Genomic DNA, 21,914 nt, shown 5'->3' with positions numbered 1-21,914 from the left:
TTAAAGGTCTCCCACCCCCCGCACAGTAGTTCATGACATAACGTGAACCCTACAGGACACATTGGTGTAAATATACATGTTGAGACCAAACACACCCAAAGTCACGCATGTCCATTGGGTTTGGTCATAGCCATGAGACTGATCTGAAATTGCAAGTGGCATAGCACGTGGAGCTACCACTGTCGTGGTGACCGTGGATGCGGCCAATGCTCCCCGCGAGGCGTCCGTGACCGCGGTGCGGAAATGGGTTGCTTTGCTCATGTTCAGACCTCGTATTCCGAGTGACAGGCACTGCTGTGTGAGTTCAAACCAGAACGGCAGAGGAGAGCAGGAATGCTGATCCTCCCTAAGGCACTGCAATATCACCCTGGCATCTGTCCTCATGCCACAGGCTCGTGCGCTGTATCAGTTGCGCCCAAGGCCATACATTCAGCATACCGACCAGATGTCTGACCTGACCTTTAAAGCACAGTAGGTACAGAGATTCTTGGACACGCTCCCTGTTAAGCTGGACTATCCCATGAGGATCTGCAACCTTCGTCCTTTTGTCTTTCAAGGGTTAGCGTTAGGGCACAGAGGGCGATGAGCTGGCTTGGTGACCAGCTGCCCCTTCCTCGGAGTCCTTTGGTATTTCGAGTTGGATGGACAGGTTGGGCCAGGGGCCCCTGGGAGAGCGGCAGGATTCGGGACCATTTACCTGGCAGTCACAGGGTCATCTACACACCAAAAGCAATGGTGCACAGCAGGTAACACGAGGCAGGGAGGCAAGCTGCTTCATGCTGAACCATGCGCAGCACTGCCACCCTGCCAGTTGGGATGTGCACACAGCACGGAGCCCTTCTCTCTAGGTAGGTACAAGAGGATGCTGTATCGTAGTCCCACAGTGTGAATAATTTGGCAAAGGCAGGGCCAGAAAGAGCGTGTCCTGAAGGACTGTGGTAGGCACGGCAGGTGGGCTGGGTGTCTTTTGTGGGCACTGGTTAGTCCAAGTTCCATATCACAGTGATAATCTTAAAGAATAGGGAAGAAACCCAACCCCATCCCCTTGAAACAGAAGCCCCCTTGGTCACTCACCTGACTCCTCTGTACTCCAAAGCAATCCAACCAGTTAAACATGGCTTAGCCATTCATTCCACAATGTCCTGCAGCCAGGGGAGTTCAATCTATTCCCAACGAGAGAGGTGTTGTCCTCTCCATGGTGGCCCTTTGGACCACCCTTCACCTGTCAACTGTGCTGCTTCTACGCAAAGAAAGATAGCCAGCAGACTTCTCCTCCAGCCTGCCCACAAGGATAAACAGCCACCCACTTCCCCCCAGCTGCATCCTTTGCATGCACCTGCACTGCCCTCCACCCTGCCTTGAATAGAAGTAAACATGAAGATAAACTAAGAGGCACTAATAGCGCAGAATACTAGGATCCTCAGGCTTGCAACTTTCAAGCCTGGCTCCAAAAGTCTTCATCCAGCTGCAGGGAGCCCGGGTCTCCGCTTTAGATCTCCTGCAGCGAGTGGCCGGGGTCGCTGCGCTCTCGCTTCACTAGCGGCTCGCCCATGCTCCGGGCGTCTGCATCCACCTCGCTTCCCAAGTCGCTGATATCATCTGCAGAGGGCGATTCACAGATCGGCATGTTGAATCACTGGAAGACGGGGGAAAAAGGTGCCTCGGGGCACGGTCCCCAGTATTTATCCTGATGGGGCATTCTGGAAACGGATCGTGCCCTGCGAGTGCCTGAGCGTAACATCCCCCTCCCCAACCAGTGAGCCCAAACCCTAGGCTAAGGGACCTACATTTAGGGGAGAAGATGCCAATAGCTGGAAGATACCTTTATCTAGTAGCGTTGATGACATGGAGGCCAGGTCACTGAACTGAAAAAGAAGAGATTCTGGATGAGGGAGGTTTGAAGAGCAGAGGGCAGGAGGTATCGGCATGCACCTGCCAGCTCTTTCTAAACTGCTCTAACAGGTTATTTAAAACACTTAACAGAAACCACAAATCACAATGGCCCATTTCCAAGCACCACATGCGGTGGGGTCACTTCAGAGACTGTTCAGAGCTGTCAGGGCTTTGATCAGTACAGGCCACATGTTGCTGTAGGTGGGTGGAGAGGCTTCTTGTCTAAAATCCAGGAGCAAGCCTTCAGCCAGCATGCACAAAATCCCCAAATCAAGGTGCAGAGCTGGCTTGCAAAGGTAAAAGGAGAAGCTCGGTGGTCCATTTTGAAAACCAGAGCAGACCACCACTGACAGAGGCTTGGTCCTGTGTTTTGTTTGAAAACTGAAGAGTCAACAGCCAACAGGGACATTACTGCAGCCGTCCTCACCAGCCAGTGAAATGCTCTGCTGAGCAAGACATACCAGTCTCTTGCTATTTTACTGTCATGCCACTTGTGCAGACTCTGAAGACAAGGACTGCACGTGACACAGGTGTGCCATGGGGCACGGCAAGATGCTAATGAAGCGGGGTCAGATGGTAAAAGGCACTGCCTGGTTCTGTGGGCAGAGCAGGCAGCAGCAGCGAGAGGTCCCCTCATGCTGCCCTCACCTCTGATTGAGAGGGTCCATCTTCAGTCAACCTTTGGCCGCTGTTTTGAGACTCGTCAAGGGACTCAATTTGTGTCAGTGGAGGGGCTAGTGGTGGAGACACCACTCTGGTAGGAATGGCACCGTTATCCCAGCCGATCTGCTCACATAAATAGAGTATCCAGGATTTGATAGCAACGCAGTCCACAGCAAGGATGCGCTCTGTAAGGAGGGGGCTAGCTGAGCTGTGAAGCCTGGATGTCTGTTTACAGGGCTTTAAACCCACCCTGGCAAATGTCAGCTCCTTCTGTAGGTGCTAAATGACCAGTGCTGAGTGACCTGCCAGCATCCAAACTCAGGTATTGGTTTCTTCTATCCTCATGGGCATGAACACTGAGAACATAGAGCTGGAAGGGCCTTCCAGAGATCACTGAGTCCATGGCTCCAAGATACTTTGCATATATTAGGGCCCCTATTCTTTCTACTCTGCTCCTAGCAGCAGTCAATGGATGATAACAAACACTGCCATCTTTAAATAGCAACTTTACGTCAGCTGAATTAGTCAGATACTTATTTTTGTATCAGATACCACAGCCAGGTCCCATGCAATGATAAATATTCCTCTCTTACTCTTTGACGTGCCTTATTTTATAGTAATGAGTGCACCACTATGTACCCATGAAAAGCAGAGCCAGACAATAAGCAATAAAAATACTGTGGGGAATTTAAATGGGAGGATGGGATTAGTTCTCTTTTGCTCTCCAGAATCATCCTTCTCTGAGAGTTTATGGAATATAAAAATATTTACAAGAGTCTAACTGTGAAGCAGTAACAGCCCCAGTTTAGTTTTTATTAGAAGTGGAAACAGAACTAACCCGAGGCCATTTCGTTTCCTTAAATTTCAATGAAAACAACATTTTTGGAGTGTAGATAATGCCCTGCAGGGTTGAAAACCTGCCAAAAACAGCTGTGGGCTCCCTGGTGAGAAGCAAATTAGGAGCGACTCTAGGCAGAAGAGGGCACTGCCTGGCTGATTTTCCTTGAGTGAATGGCATGAAGAGGAAAGCATATTCTGACAGCCTGGAGTGCACAGAGAAATTGCGTTTTTCAATTAACCCATTTTGAGCTCATAGGTTATTGATACCAGCAAGAACCTGTCCTATGGAACATTTCATATCTGGACCATTACCCTTTAAAAGGATGCAGTCATACTGCATCTTGTCAGCTTATGGGGCGATCTGGAAACTGCTGCAGGTACGGACAACTGTGTCCAAGGATCAGTGCCAAATCTGATGGTTTTATTTTCATGTTTTCTGATCTAAAAATGTATGGGTGTTTTTCTTCTCTCTTGAACCCAATGGGGAGAGAAAAAAAGAAAGCTTGAAGAGCAGCCTTGGGTAGTTGGGTGCTCACTGCCACTGAAAGCCAGTTGAAGATGGGCACTTAACTCCCCAAAGTGCCATCAAATGCACTAAACAAGTCACATGAAAAGAAAACCTGACTTCTTTCCAGCCACGGGGAGCAAAAGCACCTGTCTTGAGCCAACTTTAGCCCAGCTGGCAGAGGGGTTGAGCACTCGTAGCTCCCATTGAGTCAATCAAGAAGGAGATGCCATGAGTCAGGGCCACAGGTATCTCTAGTTAGGCACCAAAATATTATCAGGCCCTTCAGAAAACATGTTCTGAATTCAGGGTGGTGTTCAAGTTGGCAGCGTCCCTTTAAGCCGTGCTGGGTTTGGGTTCTGTTACTAGGGCACAGACAGTTCTCACCTCTCCCATTACAGCAATCGGCGTTTCCCCTGTTGCCTGGGCAACACGATGCTCTACCAGATAAAACATGTATTCGTCATAGAGCAGGCGAATCAGGTGAAAGGAACCAAAGCTGGCAGCGCTGCGCAAGGTGAGGTCACGGATCACCATGGAGCTGGAGAGCAATTGGGAAACAAAATATTTTGGACACGTTTTAGAACTAGATTGTAACTGGTGTGAACTCTACACCAAGGAATCGCATAAGGAATGCCATGTTCTAGCAGGGCCAGTACTATACTTTCATCCTGCACACGAAGATCTCAGTAATGACCCCCTGGATTATTATCCCACTTTAGAGATTGAGGCCCTCCTTGTCTTGGCTCCTCCAATCTCCATTGTCCTGAATCTTCCACAGCAGGGCGGAGTGATTTAGCAGAAGACACTTTTTATACCCCAGGCAGGGTCAGATGTGTTTCCAGGACAAGAAGGCAACGTACCTATAGAAGGACCACTTCAGGAGGAACTGTCTCGCGGCCTTGGGGAAGCTGGGGCTGCCCTCATGGTGCTTGAGAACTTGGGTGACAACGTTATCAAGCCAGCTGGCCCACTGGTCCAAAGAGCTCTGCTGCTGTAGTGTGAGTTTGAAGTCCTGCTCCAGCTTCTGCACCGTGCCTTCTTCACACTGGCACACCCATGAGGCTTGCTCCTGGGACGGCAGAAGGGGAGATTCTAGGAATCAAGGGTTATAAGCACAAACAAGGACTGCTGTTCATTTTTGGTGGGCCTGAACTCAGGAGTGTGACTGTGCTTCCAGCAAAGGAAAAGTTTCCAAGTCAGGGCCAAACCAGGTCTTTTCAAACATATCTAGAGCACAGACCTCAGCTTATGAAGTAATTGCCTTGTGGACACCTCTACAATTCAGGTTTTCATGATGTCCTTTATCAGCTACAGCAACTACTTCCCTGGAAGAGTAATACTGTGTTTCATGTGCCTTTAACTTCTTTTAGTACTGCTTAGCAGCTGGGAATGAGGAGGGACCAGTACAATGCGAAACACCAGCTCTCCACAGGCCAACATAGTTGGAGAATCCCTGAACTAAGGCTTGGGACAGACATTCAAAAAGCCTGAGCCTGAATTGATTCAATTTTTGCAGGTTGCTCTAACCTGGCTAGGCTAAACCGGTTTGTAACTGCACAAACATCCCCTCTGGACTGAAGAAATGCAGGCGTATGCCTGCAGTGGCTTAGGCTAGAAGCTGGGTGGGGCTAGAGCAGCCCTCCCTTTCCTTCCATAGTGCTGAGCTGATGGGGTGGGGGGCATGGCCAGGCCCTGGCAGGATGCTCTGATTTAGGTAGGGGTTCTCCCGCCCCCATATAACAGAGCATTGAGTTACACAGCAGAGAGTTACACAGAGATTTGTTAGCATTTATCAGCCCATCAAACAAAACAACACGGTCTCTCTCATTCATTCAAGCTTTTCTTAAACAACTTTTTCCAAGGAAGGAACAGAGGGGCATTCCCAGCTACCGGCTGATTAGCTCCAAAAAGTAAGCCGACACTGTCTTGTCTGCCTTTGTCCCATCTTCCACAGCACAGACTGTAGCCAGCATGTGGTATGCTAGCTAATGAGAGGTGTCTGTGTAAGGCAGACGGGAGGGGGGAATCCCTGCTTGAGCAGGGAGTGGGGAGGGAGTGAAGCAGGGGGAAGCCAGGCAGATGCCTGCAGTCTCTGCTGGAGCTCCAGCCAGGGAGCAGAGGGGCGGAGCAGATAGCCCTGCCCAGAGAGCATGCTGGGATGCTGGGGCACTCTGATTTAACTTAAACCAGGAAGGGATCTGGGACAGACATTGCATAAACTGGTTTGACCCAAATCAGTTAAGTCTGATACTATATTCAACCAGGTTTATCTCAAACCAGTTTCAGCCATTTTCAAACTGGTTTATGTGCGCTGAACATCTGTTACAGGTTTAAACCAGTTTCTGATCACTTAAACTGGTTTATGTGTAATGTCTGTCCCTAGCCCAAGTGACTGGGCCCAAATAAAGCATCATGAAGTTGCTTACCTGCACGTTGGCAAAGTCCACCCGATTGAGGTCACTGAGCATCTGGTTGATCTGGGAAGTGTTCTGGAGCACGGCACGAGCTGCCTGAGCGAGATGGTTCAGGGATGTGTATCTCCGTAATGTCTGAGCAAAGGCACTCACTACTGCAACCTGTAACAGAGCAAGCCCAGGCACGGGCCATAACAGTTACACATGGATCTTTCAAAATATTTGGACTGCAAGTGCTCAGACACCCCAGGATCTCGAATACATGCACAGTATTCTTCCTTTGCTGTTGCTTCTTCAAGTGTCTGCAAGCCATCACGAGTGCAACATGCCCATTGCAAGAACCAGCTGCATCTCCCTGTAGCTGTCCATTTACTTTGTCTGGAGCAGCAGGCAGAAGGCAAGCCCTGCAAGCCAGGTCAGCAGGATGGGGGCATGTTGCAATCAGTGCAAGAACAAGAGGAAAACTTAAAAAGCTTGGGTAAATGTATCAGATTAGACAATGTAATGCTTACGTAACAAAGGAAGAACTGAGCAACAGGGAAGACGCTGAATTTGGACCAGGCCTGCCAATACTGGCTGCACTCCTGCTCTTCCTTTGAGTGGGGCAGGAGTCTATTGCAGACAGTCTGCTGCAAGTTGCTTTATCTATTAATTCAGGACGTGGCAGTTGCTCATGGACACGGTGCCTAAATAATCGTTATGCAGGGGTCCTATATCTGGGGCCTGGAATTAGAAATGGCAAATCGCGGCCTCACATGTCTCTCTCAAGAAACAGCAGCTGTGACATATGTCCCCTGAAGAAATCTGACAATGTTCAAGTGCCTGCAGTGATGTGAAAGGGGTCTCTCCCCATGTCTTGCTATTTCAGTCCTGGGTCGCTGTTTATTATGCCGAGTTCAGATTGATGCACACCCAGCTGGACAAGAGGTGAACAGTGCAGATGCGATGGGGTGTAACAGAGCTGCATGGTTAGAAGTGAGGCCAGTGGACCCATTGCCATGAGCCTGAAATGCCAGTCCAGGGAACCAGTCAAGTAGATTGGAACCATAGTGCAAAACCACAGCAAAAAACGCACCCTGTTTATAACTCACTCCTTTGTCCATTTACCTTGGTCTGGACTATCTGTGGTGGGAAGTCACTCATTGCATTCATCAGCCAACCTTCCAAACTCTTTGCAAAATTGCGGATGGCCTGCGTCAAAGTGCCTACGAGAGAGAAATCAGTTAGAGGGGCTTTTCCAAGGGGTTGAGGGATCGCTGTCAAACTAAGGCTGCTCTGGGAGTCAACGGTTATGGGATCCACAACCATATCTTGATTTAGTGCCACAAGAGACCAACAAAGTTAAAGAGGAATCAAGAGAAAACAGCCAGCTACGGGACTGAATGGCATCGTAGGCTGTGATTTTTATACAACAAATCCAAGAGCTCCTCTTTAGTATTCAAGGAACAGGCAAACATTTTCTGTTACTAGTGGGGTCTGTTCTCTTTGATGTACTCATGCAAAGAATAGTAATTAAGTAGTGAGGACCATTTCCAATCTACTCAGCACAATAAGGATAGTTAGGCTTCCATGCAAGAAGTACTTGCTGGGCTAATAAAAGGGTTTTAATAAAGACTGTGGCTAACATTTTCAAACCTGAACCCCTAAAGACAGGCTCCTAAGTGTGCTTTAGAGTTGACAACTAAATAAAGAGTGCTCCAATCTGTAGAGATGTACTGATGTGAATGGAAACTGAAGAACACTTCTGAAAAAAATCAGGCCACTTATTTTGTTGTCCAATACAGAATTAGGAGAGCCAATCCACTTACCAAATCTCCTCAGATCTGGGTCTCTCTTCTTTTATAAAGCTACACTGCAAAAGCAGTCATGGGTGTGTTATTTTCTTTTTGATTTTTAAATCAAAAGAAAATTCACTGGGTATTTTTCAAATGTCAGGTCACAACAACAAAAGCTTTTGCAATCTTTGTGCTGGGGTTGTAGTAAACAATTGAACCCATAGGGATAGGAATAGCAGTGAAACGAAAATAAAAGCCTTCTCTTATATAATTGCCATTTGCCCACAATTTCAAATTGGTAAAAGATGCACAGGTACCAGGAATTCAGCAGCCACTCTTCTCATGCATTTCCTGGTCAGACCAGGCAACCTGGCAAGGGTGTCTTCCTTGTTGCTCTGCTCCCTGCAGCAGTGAGAACTTGGGGGAAATGGCTGGATGGCCATCAGAGAAGTCGAGCTTTACGATCCCAGCTTTTTTCTATTAAAATGATCAATTTAAAATACTTCTATAGCTCTGATTGCTATAGCTCTTGAGCAGCTCTCATCACTCAGGTATGGCTGGTCCTTGCTAGTGTCCCCTTTTTACAGGGAACTGAGACACAAAGACTAAGTGATTTACCCGGGTCACATAGGTAGCTTATGGCAAGGCAGGAACTTGAGGCCACATCTTTTCTGGCTAGCATCCTATGCTGGCGTTTAGCAGACCAACCTTTTTACCTGGCAAAAGACAGGCAAGGCAGGATGCTTTGGTTTTCTGTCTACTCATGGGTGTACTGACAACAGCAACTTGCCAGCAGCACCCGCTGACTAGCAGGTTTTTTTTTTCCAGTATTGACTTGGGCTGAGTTTGAACTAATGAATTATGGACTCATCTGGCAAAACACCCAATGCTCAATTCTCACTGCCTTCAGTGAGGCTTAGCATATACTCAGGTGGCTGGTTGAATCAGCACCTTAGACAAATGATATTCCCCAAGGACTATGAATCTATAAAGAGAGAAACTGCCCCAAAAAGTCCAGGATGCATCATACAGTCAGAACAATCAGACATAACAGAAAGACACATCTCTAAGAAAATATCTAATAAGGATTAACTGTGCTTAAATGCAGTCTATGCATATTAAGCCTATGTCTTTCACCTTGGCTCCTAGCCAAAACTTGAGGCTGGGATAATGTGATGAACTGAATTTTGCAAGGAGAGGAAAATATATCTAGGTCTCCAAGAGCCATGATATGCTGCACAACTAAGAATAATTACAGATAGAGGTTGTGTTGCTATAACATACAAGCCCCAATTCAAAACAAAAGCCTTCTAAATTAGCCTTCGCAATGGAAATCTGGGGCAAGTGATAGCTAGCCAAGGTGACTCATTGATCTCTGCTGAGACTCAGGAGCAAGACGGCAAGAAACATGAAGGAACAAAAATGGACAAGGGTCTGGGCTGTCAATACTGCTCTGATCATTGCACAAGATACTCACTGGGCACAGGCCGCAGCACGTCAGGGATGAGGATCTCCACCAGGGTCTGATACAGGATGTGATCGCAGCTCCTCATCCACTTCGAGATGGGTTCGTATTTACACAAAGTGATCAGCTTGTCTTTTGGGAGGACCCCTTCATGCTCCTCCTCGCTGCATGGCAGAGAGTAACACGCTGTTAACAGCAGTCTCATTTAGTGCGTGAACACAACACACAACAGTTGCCTTCTCCTTTCTGTCTCAGTAGTTCCTGTGTTCCCTTTCTAAAATATGCAGCTCAAAACACAACCTTCCTCCAGGAATCAAAACTCGTAGAAGAGGTGATATCTTTTATTAGACCAATTAGATATTTGCAAACAAATTATTTTATTTATTTGCAAGCTTTTGGGCGCACACACCCTTCATCATGCATAGGAGAGAGCAAAGATTATAAAAGTTCTCCTAGGTAGAAATGAAAATTCATATTTCATAGAACAGCCTAAGGTGTGGTAAAATTTCCTGTTTGGAATAGTTCATTTTGTCCAAGTTAGGCACAGAGAAAGGTTGAAAAAGTCTTTTTACCTCGAAGTTGTCTGGTGGGAAGCAAGACGTAGAAGCATATTACAGAAGAGTGGAGAGCTGGAAAGCTCTTCTGGGCAGGGATTTCTTTTGTGGTGAGCTATCTATGCATCTCTGTGCTCTGTGAGATGCAAATTCACTCCAACAATGGTAGGAGCCTGCTGTTAGTGTGGTAAAATACTTCCTTCTTGTAAAATTATGAACTTGTCATTTTAAAAGGTGGCTAAAATAGGATAACTTCCATATCATTTCAAATAACTTGCTTGCAAATATCTAGTTGGTCTAATAAAAGGTATCACCTCTTCCACGAGTTTTGATTCCTTTCGCCTCTACACCAATATGGCTACAACCCGGACACCTAACCTTCCTTCAGTGCTTTCCATTAGCATGATACAGCAATGCCCAACAATCCCACCTATTCCATTTATACTGATGCAATTGTGTGGACTGAAAGTTTTGCATGGAAGACACACAATCAGATTAACATGCACTCTCAGGGGTGTATTGTCAATCAGTATCAAACATGCCTGAAAACCAAACACTGACATTATTTCCAGAGAGGAAAAGCCAGCTCCATATTGTGCTAAGAACACGAGGCACTGCCTTCAAGCAAATAAGGTCAACTTTGCCTGCATTAATTTCACTTTATAGATGAACCAAAAGGTCTTTTGCATGACTGAGCCACTAAACATTTGGTTAAGCAGTACAAAGACAGAAGTTGACATCTTATTAATGAACAGGCACAAAATCAAATTAGAACCTTTTGAATACTGTGCTGGGAATAGAGGTGCCTGCCTTATAGGATACACCAAACCCATTGGAGCCAAGGCATCACATTTGAATTGCTACTTCACTGTCTAAGACATCCCTCATTGTTGACATAATGAAAGTGCAGTGGCATCCTCTTTTAGCAAAGGAGAAAAGCTGAATAACCATGCTTTGCTTTTCATAGAACTGTATTTTGCATATTGTGTCATATTTGAATCAAAGTATTTCACTCCACTTCCTTATAAAGGTTTATTTATATCCAAGTTCATTATCTGTAGGATGAACTGTAAAACCAGGGTGATTTTCTTTGTTAGAAAGCTTTGCTAAGAGATACTGAATAGGGAGAGCCCCAACTGTTATGACATTGGGCAGCGTTTTGGGATGACAAGTATCTTTTAGCCAGCTACCTATCCTCAGCCACATGCTGAGGTTGTCAACAGCCTATGCCATCTGCCTTTGCAATTTACTCACTCAGGCCCCAACCCTGCAGATATGTACACACACAGGCTTAATTTGAGAGACTGTGGGTGTTTGTACACGCAGCAATTTTTGCCCTTTTCTGTGCTTTATGAAGAGTTTCACTGAAGTCAACAGACCTACTCACAGTGCATAAAGTTAAGCACATGTATAAGTAGGGTCAATCTTATATTAAACAGAGGCTCAGGTCTTCCCAGACTGTGCACCATCCCTGCAATAAGATATATATATATAGATAGATAGATAGCTATATCCATCTATCTAGATAGCTATATCCATCTATCTAGATAGACAGACAGACAGATAATTGTTTGTAATGACACCTTGATGTTCTACAATTGTACCCCTATTACAATGCATGCTTATTTCTGTTTCCTACCCATGACCCAAGCTAATTTATTTCACTTCTCAGAGCTAACACAACTTCAGTGCTTCTGGTGCCCAAGTGAGCTCCTTTCATAGCGTGGGCATCTCCACATGGCACTGCATTGTGCAGTGTGGACATGTCATTAACCAACAATTATTCAGAATGAGAAATGGGGTTGCACTGCTTCTTTGTAGGGATGCATTCATAGAGCTCTATCTGAGCACAAGACAATAATTTTATAATTATTAGGGGAACAAGGAGATTTTTCTCCTTATTTCCCAAACTTTCACAACCCTTATTCTGACTATACAAACAGCAGCATTGACTATGTTCAGTGAAAGAGGTTACTCCATGGACTTCAACGCAATTCTAACAAGAGACCTTTTCAGTTTCATCTATTTTCACTCACTGTTCATTTCCCTGTCTCCAGGCAGCAGGTTACCAATGCATAGAGGGGAGAATAGGGAATAAAGATGAGCCTGGCCTGAGTACAAAGAGAAAGATCAAAGTAGCATAGTTTGTCATTATCTTCCCCAGGACACAAGGCGTTTTTTTAATTTTGATAGCAACATGAATTAGTATCCCAGTTGGTCTAAATGTCACAGTGATCTTTGCCTTTGAGATGTCATTCTATAACAACACTCAGCAGAGTTATAACTGTCTACTCATATTGGCCTTCTACAAAAACAGCAACCCATGCCTGTTAGTCAAACCTATGGTGTTACATCCACTGTGGATTAATTTCTGGTCATCGAGAATGTCAAATAAATGCATTGTAAAATCTTTTCATTAACCATTAATTCTACTGCATTTCACAGAGCTCTGCTTTTGACATTTCATTACTACAGCGTTGGGCAAAATGCAGCCCATGGGCCGGATGCGACCTGCCGGGCCATTCTATCCAGCCTGGGGGCCCCTAAAAAATTTAGAAAAGTCATATTTATCTGTCCCTGGCTGCCTGTCATGTGGCCCTTGATGGCTTGCCAAAACTCAGTAAGTGGCCCTCCATCCAAAATAATTGCCTGCCCCTGCATTACTATAATGCATTTCTTACTCTTTTCCTAGGATAGCACCTGATCCTGCCTTGTATTAAATACCTGCAACCCTTGCAGATCAGTAAAGCAAATCAAAAGGCTTACTGAAGTTATAAAGCTAAACACAGTTGTCTCCAAAAGGGAAAAGAGTACTAAGAACTGGGTCACTCAATTAGCAAAATTAGGTGTGTACGGTCTACCTGGACGGCATGGGAGTGGAGCCATCGCTAGGTGGTGTTTTAGGACTCCAGAATGACTGCCACAGCTTCTCAATGTAGTGAAACTGAAGATTCATCACAACATCTAAAGTGGCCTAAAAAGACAGATAACCAATAAAATGCTTTGATAGCATGCTTATGACAAGGCTTTATGGGAGGACAATAGATTACACAAGGGAGAACAATCTATCTCATGTTGTTTTAATGAACATCAGACTATAAGCAGATCGCATGAGAAGGAGGTAACTTGGACAATGATAATTGGCCAACTAGAAACAATCCTGTCCCGAACTCAGCTTCTTACGAGAGCAGGACTGGAGTAGGAAGGGCACGGAAAGTAAGGCTCTGTATCAAAAACAGTTCCTGAATGATCACCTCACAGTGTCGTCTGTAAAGAAGCTGAAGAGCCTTTATATCGTTCATGGTGACCCCTTCTTGCAAGAGGGTATTTCCAAGATCAGGTGCTGGGAACTCAGGAAAGCCATGGGTTACATCTAGGGAAAAAGTTTGGGAAAGATGGTGAATTTTAACCAGAACTCGGTGTTTTCTAGGACTGCAATTTAGGATGAGATTTTGCAACAGCTGGTGGCTATATTTCACATTTCAAATAACTAATGGCTGATAAGTAAAGCAAGACTGTTAATGTAATACCTCCATGATTCACTCAATTGTACTTTAAAGAAAAAACCCCCCACCTCAGGCCATTTAGTCACTGGAGAAACAAGAATGTTTTTATCACAGCTACAAGGAAAGAAACATGAATGCATTGTACTTTTATAATGTGCTTCCCATTATGTTTTCTCTAAAGTCTGAACAAACATCCCTTTGGTATTTTAAGACTACAATGGGAAATTTAATTGGATGGCAGACCTCTCCAGTGCATTTTAGTGAACACTTAGAGATGGCCGTCTTTGTGTTGTTGTTAAGACAGTCTGAAAAGAAGAAAAACTGAGACAACCCACCCACAAATTGGTTAAAAGGGAAGTAACTTGGTTCTCACTCTTCCTGTGCCCAATTTTATTTCTCATGGATCCCTTTAAAGGGGAAGACTAGCCCCAACTACATCATCCTAGCCAAGGCTTTGTCAAGCCAGGCCTTAAAAACCTCCAAGAAGGCAGATTGCACCACCTCTCTAGGTAACCCATTCCACTTGATACCGGCTGCCAACTAGACATTGAGCCATTGATTACAACCCTCTGAGCCTGTTGCTCCAGCCAGTTTTCTATCCATCTTACAGTCCATTCATCCAATCCATACTTCCTTAGCATGCTTGCAAGAATGCTTGGGAGATGGTATTAGAAGCCTTGCTCAAGTCAAGGTGTATAATGTTCACTGGTCTCCCCACATACACAGAGCCAGTCATCTCATAGTAGGTAATCACACGCTGGTCAGGCATGACTTGCTCTTGCTGAGTCCATGCTGACTGTTCTTGATCACTACCTTCTCCTCCGAGTGCTTAGAAATGGATTCCTTGAAGACCTGCACCAGGATTTTTCTGGGGACTGAGGTGAGGCCAACCAGTCTGTAGTTCCCTGGATCATCCCTTTCTTAAAGATGGGCACTATATTTGCCCTTTTCCAATCATCCAGGGCCTCCCCCAACCAGCACAAGTTTTCAAAGATGATGGCCAGCAGCTCTGCAGTCGCATCAGCAAGCTCCCTCAGCACCCTCGGGTGCATCCCATCCAGCCTCATGGACTTGTACACGTCTTGCTTTTTTAAATAGTCCTTAACCTGTTCTTTCACCACTGCTGGCTACTTGCCTTTTCCCCAAACTGTGCTGCCTGGTGCAGTAGTCTGGGAGCTGACCTTGCCTGTGAAGACCAAGGTAAAAAAGACATTGAGTATTTCAGCCTTTTCTTCATCGTCTGTCACTAGGTTGCCTCCCCCATTCAGTAATGGACCCAACACTTTCCCTAACCTTCCTCTTGTTGCTAACATCCTTGTAGAAACCCTTCTTGTTACCTTCACATCCCTTGCTAGCTGCAACTCCAGTTGCGCTTGGGCCCTTCTGACTTCATCCCTGCACGCCCGAGCAATCATCTTATACTCCTCCCTAGTCATTTGTCCAAGCTTCCACCTCTTGTAAGCTTCATTTTTGCATTTCAGCTCACCAAAGAGCTCTCTGCTAAGCCAAGCTGGTCACTTGCCACATTTGCTATTCTTCCTGGACTTTGTGATGGTTTATACCTGTGCCCTCAGAAAGGTTTCTTTAAAATACAGCCAGCTCTCCTAGTCTCCTCTCCCCCTCAGCCTGGCCTCCCAGGGGATCCTGCTCATCGGCTCCTGGAGGGAATCAAAGTCTGCTTTTCTGAAGTCCAGGGTCCATACTCTGCTGCTCTCCTTTCTTCCTTTTGAAAGGTTCCTAACCTCAATCATCTCATGGTCACTGCTGCCCAAGTTGCCATCCACTACTACATCTCCCGCCAATTCCTCCTTGTTTGTGAGCAGCAGGTCAAGAAGAGCATGGCCCCTAGCTGGCCTCTTCAACACCTGCACCAGGACGTTGTCCCCAGTGTTCTCCGAAAACTTGCCTGTGCACTGCTGTGTTGCTCTCCCAGCAGATGTCAGGGTGGTTGATGTCCCCCATGAGAACCACGGCCTGGGATCGGGAAACTTCTGCTAGTTATCTGAAGAAAACCTCATCTACATAAATTGGTCTATGTAATCAGTGGTTCTCAACCTTTTTAGACACAAGGCACCTGCCTATAACTTTTGTGAATTGAGCAGCAACCCATTTCAAAGACTAAACTTATTTATTACAGTGCTTACTTTCTTGCAGAGAGGCCAGGCAGTGAGGGTATGGGAATGGCCAGGGAAGGAAAGCCTGAGACTGCCCCTATCTCTGCACCTCCTCACACATGACTTATCCCTTTATACTTGCTGCGACGCCCTTCAAAGGATCTCATGTCACCATGGTTGAGAATCACTGGTCTAATATAAGTCACTGTCTCATCTCACAAACTTTGCTTCCATAAATATTAAGAACAGGAGAAAGATTTCCAATAAACTGAAAAATAAGACGAACCTTTGCTGCAATCTCTAATCAAGTCTGGAACTTTTGGAGGCTCATCAGTTTTCAGCAAATGGGTGTTATATTTCTGTTATTTGCCCCAGCTAATTTTTCATTGTGCTACGATGAACATGTGGTACAAATGCCTGAGCTGCCCAGCTACAGCGGAAGGTGCAAATAGAAGGTAAATCATGATTCCATTTTTCAAAGACTTCAGGCTGGTTTTTTCCCTATGTTTGAAAGCTCAATCAAGCTGCATGGAGGATTTCAAAGAAAAGATGGCTGTTTCACAATAAAAGATGTGTAAATAAATGCTTTTTTGAAGAACTGAAACAAGTTACCCATGAGATCTCTGCAACATGGCAAGGAAAATCTGTGCGGATTGTGAGTTTAAGAGAGTGAGGCCCCTGTTGCACATGACATATATTACACGATTAATTTGTTAATTCATGCAGTAAATTTAGACGGGTCGCACATGCAAAGTAAAACCAGCCACAAGTGCAAAGTAACTTTCACACAGTTAACCAGTTCATTGTACAATACATTTAGATCAGTCACGGGTGCGAAGTTATTATTACACAATAAAAATGACTATCTGGCTATAAAAAGAGCTGAACAGCTTGTAAAGTTAGTGCTTGAATATGTGTAACAACTCTATAGCTGGTTTCTATCCAGTTTTAATTTGAACATGTAGCAGGGTGTTTAGGAAGAGAAACAGCAAATGAAACAAAGACTGTCGCACTAAAAGTACTTATTAGAGTAAAACAGGAAAATGATAAAAAAAGAAGACACCTAGAAGAGTAATAGATTGGGCCAGCTGAGAGAGAGGAGACTTTTCACGTCAGAAGTTAGTAATGCCTCCTAGAAATTAAGGCATGTCAAGTGAATGGTCTCACCTATGAACTGTTGATGATGTTGACTTTGAGCTGCAACCGACTGCTCTGGAGTACTGTGCAAACCGCTGTTGGAGCTGCTCTCTGCTACACCGTCCATTTTCTGCGTTGGTCTATACCTAGGAATTCAAAGCCTGGCTTTGCATTATGTAGCATTTAAATGTACAAATACACGGTATGCGTGTGTGCGCACACCAAAAAAAACCCAACACATACCAGTGGAACAGTTTTGCACTGGAAAAAAAAAGCATTGGTCATTTGATATGCGAGGATTCATTAATCCTTTTATAAATTATAAATTAAAAACAGATTTAGTAAATGGCTGATCAATCATCAGCATGCACAACAGGTCCACAGATTGTTTGCAAGCATGGTTTGTAATCTGTTTATGGAAACCTATAAAACCTTTTGTAAATGTGGTTGCAGCCATATCACATTAGCCCTATATTGGCTTTATGCTACACATTCATCGTTTATACAAAAGACAAGGATTTCTTAATGTCATGGCTATTATTGGATCAACTGTGTAGTTGGGCTAGAGTTAGACAAGCTTTCAAATGCCAGACATTTAGATGAAGAATGTCTTGCATTCAAAAGCTTGTCTAACTCTATCCCAACTATATAGTCGGTCCAAAAAAGCTATCACTCTAAATCAGCCTCGTCTCTCATAATTCCCAGACCATCACAGCTACAACATCACTCTTACGCTGCCGTTCAGCATCCTGTCAATTTAAAATGGACATGTAAATACATGTTTAAGTGCTGTTTTAAATCTCAAGAAGAGATTACTGGGGGGTTTTCCAGAGACAAGACAGGAACTCCTAACAAGGGAAATGAAGGGACAAGTGCACACCACTATTTCACAAATTTTTGCCACGGAGGACAGCCAAGTGTGGCCAGTGTTTTTAATGCTAATATATTGGCTGGATCTACACAATCTGTAGCACTGAATGAGTGGGTCAGCAGGAAACTAGACCTAAAGGTAATTTTAGCCCATTTTTCACACATGACTTTCATAAGAGCCTATGTGAAATGGATTATTATAGTCTATCGCCCATATTGTGTGTCTCCTAGGGATAACCCTGCTTCTCTCAAGAAACAAGGCAACTTATTTTGCAACGTCCCTAACATCCTTGTGACACACTGTAGGGGGGTTCACAAGAGGATGGAGCTGGACTGTTCTCAGTGGTGGCAGGTGACAAATGAGCAGTGGGCTCAAGTTGCAGCAAGGGAAGTTTAGGTTGGATATTAGGATGAATTTTCTCACTAGGAGGGTAGTAAAACACTGGAATAGGTTACTCAGAGAGGTTGCGGACTCTCCATCCTTTTCAAGACCCAGCTAGACAAAGCCTGGGCGGGGATGATGTAGTTGGGGCTGGTCCTGCTTTGAGCAGGGGGTTGGACTAGATGTGACCTCCTGAGGTGCCCTCTTTTTCTATGATTTACCCACATAACTAAAAACTTAATGGTACCAAAATCAAATCCGCTTATGTTGTCTCATGGGAGGAGACAAAAAGCAGAATAAATGACCTAACTATTATAGGTGTCCAAAATAGACCATTTTAATAGGTCATTTGACCCCAGTGCTCTTCCTGCCATGGCAGGGGTCGGACTAGATGATCTGGTCCCTTCCGACCCTAGAAACTATGAAACTATAAAAAACTCTGAAGCTGGCTTGGTCATCCCTTTGCTTTTGGGGAGCTACGGGAGTAGTAGCAAGAAGTCAGAGTGCCAAAGCTGGCAAAAGGAAATGCCAAAGTTGCCGTGTCACATGCCTTTTAAATAAAAAAAAAATTCCCTGGAGTGATCTAATGGGAGACTAACAGCAACCCATTTGATTTCTCACACTAGATGTTCTATAAAAAAAATATAATCAAGACTCCTTCTAATGGTTAAGCACAGATAATAATATGTAGCTGAGATCCTAAAAACACTGAGTCACTGGGACACAATAACAAGGATATAGTGTAGCGTTCACCATAGCAACAGGCAAGCTGAGTTCAAACCCCTGGCACCGAGCAGGCAAAAGGCAAGAAGAGCCAGCGGAGTCAAAACTTCTGCTGAAGCATCTTTATTCTGGCTCGATCTCATGTGTAGGATGGGTACTTTTACCATACAGCCATAGTTTATCACTTAAATCATACAGATGTTTTAATTTACTGACCTGCCCCATCCTAGCTTGTGGCTTCCCTGCCAGGAGCCAAACCTGACAATCACAAGCTCCTGGTGCTGTCAGAGATGGGGCCCAAGCGTTTGCTTTTTTTGGGGAGACCATTCTTCATGGGAGCTGGCATGCCTGCAGCTAGATAGGGTAAGCAGCACTGGGCACATACCTTTGTTTCTGGTGTACGGGCTGTTGCCTCATTGCCATGTACTGGGTGTCTTCCTGCAAGCGATTGAGCGGCGAGTCTGGCTTTAGACGGATCCCATAATAATGATATTTTGAGTTTCCTCTGAAAGTATAACATGAAAACCTTGATGTCAGATACCAATGAAGATGACATGTTACCCCCGCAATTTACTTTTAGGCCTTGGTGAACGAATTGACAGTACAAATGATTTGTTGCAACACGCATCTGTTTTCTGCTACATGTTGGAACCACTTTTGTCTGAACCTAGGTGCCAACTGTGAACAGATTTACTTTGTTCTATAAGCACGTCAGGACGCTAATTTAGTGGTGCACACATTTTCAAAATGTTGCCATATATAAGAACCTGGAGTTGATGCTGTAAGACCCTGCGTTTTGACTGTGATCAGGGATCCCTTTATAAGATTTCTTTGAACAGAGCACCCAGCTCTGCTTAAATGTGGTATCGCGTTGCAAAAAAGGATTCAGGATGTCTATCTAGCAGTGGGAGCATCTACACGTGCATTAATGCACCTTTTCCAATGCGCATTAAATTGAGTACCTCCAATGCAAGGTGTTGAACTAATGTGCATTAGGCTGCAGTAGCGCATTTACATTTTTTTAGTGATGCTTAATGTGCAGCAGACCATTTTACTGTGTATTTGTGTAATGTCACGGTTTATGTGACACTTTAATGGGCAGTAAAATAATCTATTGCGTATTAAAATGCACCAGAACATGCACCCAGCGTGTCTACTATTTTGTAGCTTAGACCCAGTCTAACCTTTTTTTCAGTCCACTTCATAAGGACTTTATCCAAGGACAGATAGCAGATTACCCAGTCAAAATACTTTGGGCCAGATTTAATACTTGAAATCAATGGAGGCTTAATCACTGACTGTAATGAGGAGCCAGACCTGTCCTTAAAATGGAGCAAAGGTCTCTAGGTCAGGGGTGGGCAAAATGTGGCCCGCGGGCTGGATGTGACCCACCAGGCCATTCTATCTGGCCCATGGGGCCCCTAAAAAATTTAGAAAATTGATATTTATCTGGCCTGGACTGCCTGTCCTGCAGCCCTCAATAGCTCGCCAAAACTCAGTAAGCGGCCCTCCACCTGAAATAATTGCCCGCCCCTGCTCTAGGTATTTTGGCCATGTTTGTGGCTGTGGCATCACCTGGATAAATGCTGTGTTTTAAAAGCACCAAAGGCCGATCCTGGCTGCATTGCATTCAACTCCCATTGGCACCAACAGAGCTGACTCATTCCAGCGACTGAAGAGTGTCGTTGGAAATGCTCTTGGCTGGTCCCCACCCGCCCACTTCTCAGTCCTTCCAGCATTATTTTTCCTCCTGCTGCAGTCACAGAGGGAGACATTTGCCCCTTCATTGAGCTCCCAGCACCAGCCTCAGACATGGGAAGAGTTGCTTTTAACATCAGTGTAACTGGGTTTGTTTGGATTTTTTTAATAGTGCAGTTGAGGTTTTAGTTCCCAGATGATTTCACCGTAATTTCTGAAGGATTTTATGCAAGACATTCTCAAGAGACCAAAACCATTTAGACTATAAGAAACAAGTGTCAGAATGCAAGCTGCTATTCGAAAGAATGCTGCAAAGATCTGGGATGCATTTTACCCTGTGATCTAAGTTGAACTTCAGGATTGGGTTTACACTGCTAAATAATATTCCTTTAAAGGGTCAGATTGCTGTATCTGAAATTAGATAAGCCAGCCGAGCTGCCCCTTCACCCAGGAAAAGAAAAATCTATGGAAGTTTCCAGCCCCATGTTTCCTGCTGTCTGTGGATTTTGTGCTTGGGGTGGTTCGTTTTTATGGATGAAATAAACCCATATGAGATTTTGAAAGGCTGAGACTTATTTTGCTCTGTTTGGTCAGTGAAGCAAAGGTGATGAAAAGATACTCCGCTAAGATTTCAGCATTGCACATGGCTATGTCAATTCGAGTATTCCCATGAACCGGAGTTCCTTGTAGAAGTACAGTAACCTACAAAGAAAAAATGTTACATGAACGAGATGGATAATCAACACGGCCATGGGCAAGAGAGGACTCATTCTAATTTAGATTCCAGCAAACGTTGCCAATTTGTAACTAAGGAGCCTCCCAGAGAAGTGCTCCCTCACTGCAGATGATTAGGAAAAGTTACAATTTGCTATCTCTGTCTCTTTGGCACTATATTGAAGAGACTGAACATTTCTTAAATCTAATGATGCTTTCACCCCCCCAGCCTCAGTCATTTAGAAAAAGTCCTGTTTGTGCATGGAACCCCTTCTTTCCCTGGGGTAGGAATGAAGGGGAGATTTTTTTTTTTAATTATTTTTTTTAGCTTTGTGTCGCTGCAATGAGTAATTTCGCCAACTGTGTATTAAACGCTCAGTTCTCATAATGTGAGTCAAATAGCTAATGCTTAAACCAATTAAAATGGGCTCAAGCCATGTCCGTGAACCTAAACAAACGACCTTAAGTTAAATAACTATTACATGTATTTATCTAGCTAGCTATCTCTGTAGGTGGTCATGAGAGCTTAATATTTCTGTTTCTGCTTGGCTCTACTCTACTCTTTACAGTCCACCCACCCTCTACTTCAATTGTTTTTAAAGATCAAATTTTCAAAAAGCACCCAGAGCCCGCAAACACAGGCCAAATTATTAAGCTC

The 21,914-nt window shown here is 44.7% G+C and overlaps 1 protein-coding gene across 5 annotated transcripts in view; it reads right to left on the bottom strand.

Annotated features, from left to right (window-relative positions):
• Positions 1-16: 16 nt before the first annotated feature.
• Positions 17-21,914, bottom strand: part of RFX2 (regulatory factor X2) — a 98,892-nt gene continuing 76,994 nt past the window's right edge. For all 5 annotated transcript variants that reach the window (XM_019513369.1, XM_019513372.1, XM_019513370.1 and 2 more), the window contains 11 exons: positions 19,230-19,349; positions 16,900-17,015; positions 13,367-13,485; positions 12,974-13,086; positions 9,571-9,722; positions 7,426-7,523; positions 6,331-6,480; positions 4,765-4,973; positions 4,289-4,442; positions 1,823-1,865; positions 17-1,599 (listed from right to left, as the gene is read on the bottom strand). In XM_019513369.1, coding sequence (XP_019368914.1) covers positions 1,490-1,599; positions 1,823-1,865; positions 4,289-4,442; positions 4,765-4,973; positions 6,331-6,480; positions 7,426-7,523; positions 9,571-9,722; positions 12,974-13,086; positions 13,367-13,485; positions 16,900-17,015; positions 19,230-19,349 — 1,384 coding nt within the window. In that variant the 3' untranslated portion in view covers positions 17-1,489. The remainder of the gene's footprint in view (positions 1,600-1,822; positions 1,866-4,288; positions 4,443-4,764; positions 4,974-6,330; positions 6,481-7,425; positions 7,524-9,570; positions 9,723-12,973; positions 13,087-13,366; positions 13,486-16,899; positions 17,016-19,229; positions 19,350-21,914) is intronic.

Source organism: Gavialis gangeticus, unplaced genomic scaffold (genome assembly GCF_001723915.1).
Source record: "Gavialis gangeticus isolate Ggan-Ray unplaced genomic scaffold, GavGan_comp1, whole genome shotgun sequence".
NCBI classification, from domain to species: domain Eukaryota; kingdom Metazoa; phylum Chordata; order Crocodylia; family Gavialidae; genus Gavialis; species Gavialis gangeticus.
Note: the sequence above shows the minus strand (reverse complement) of the source record. Positions and strands in the feature narration are given on the sequence as shown.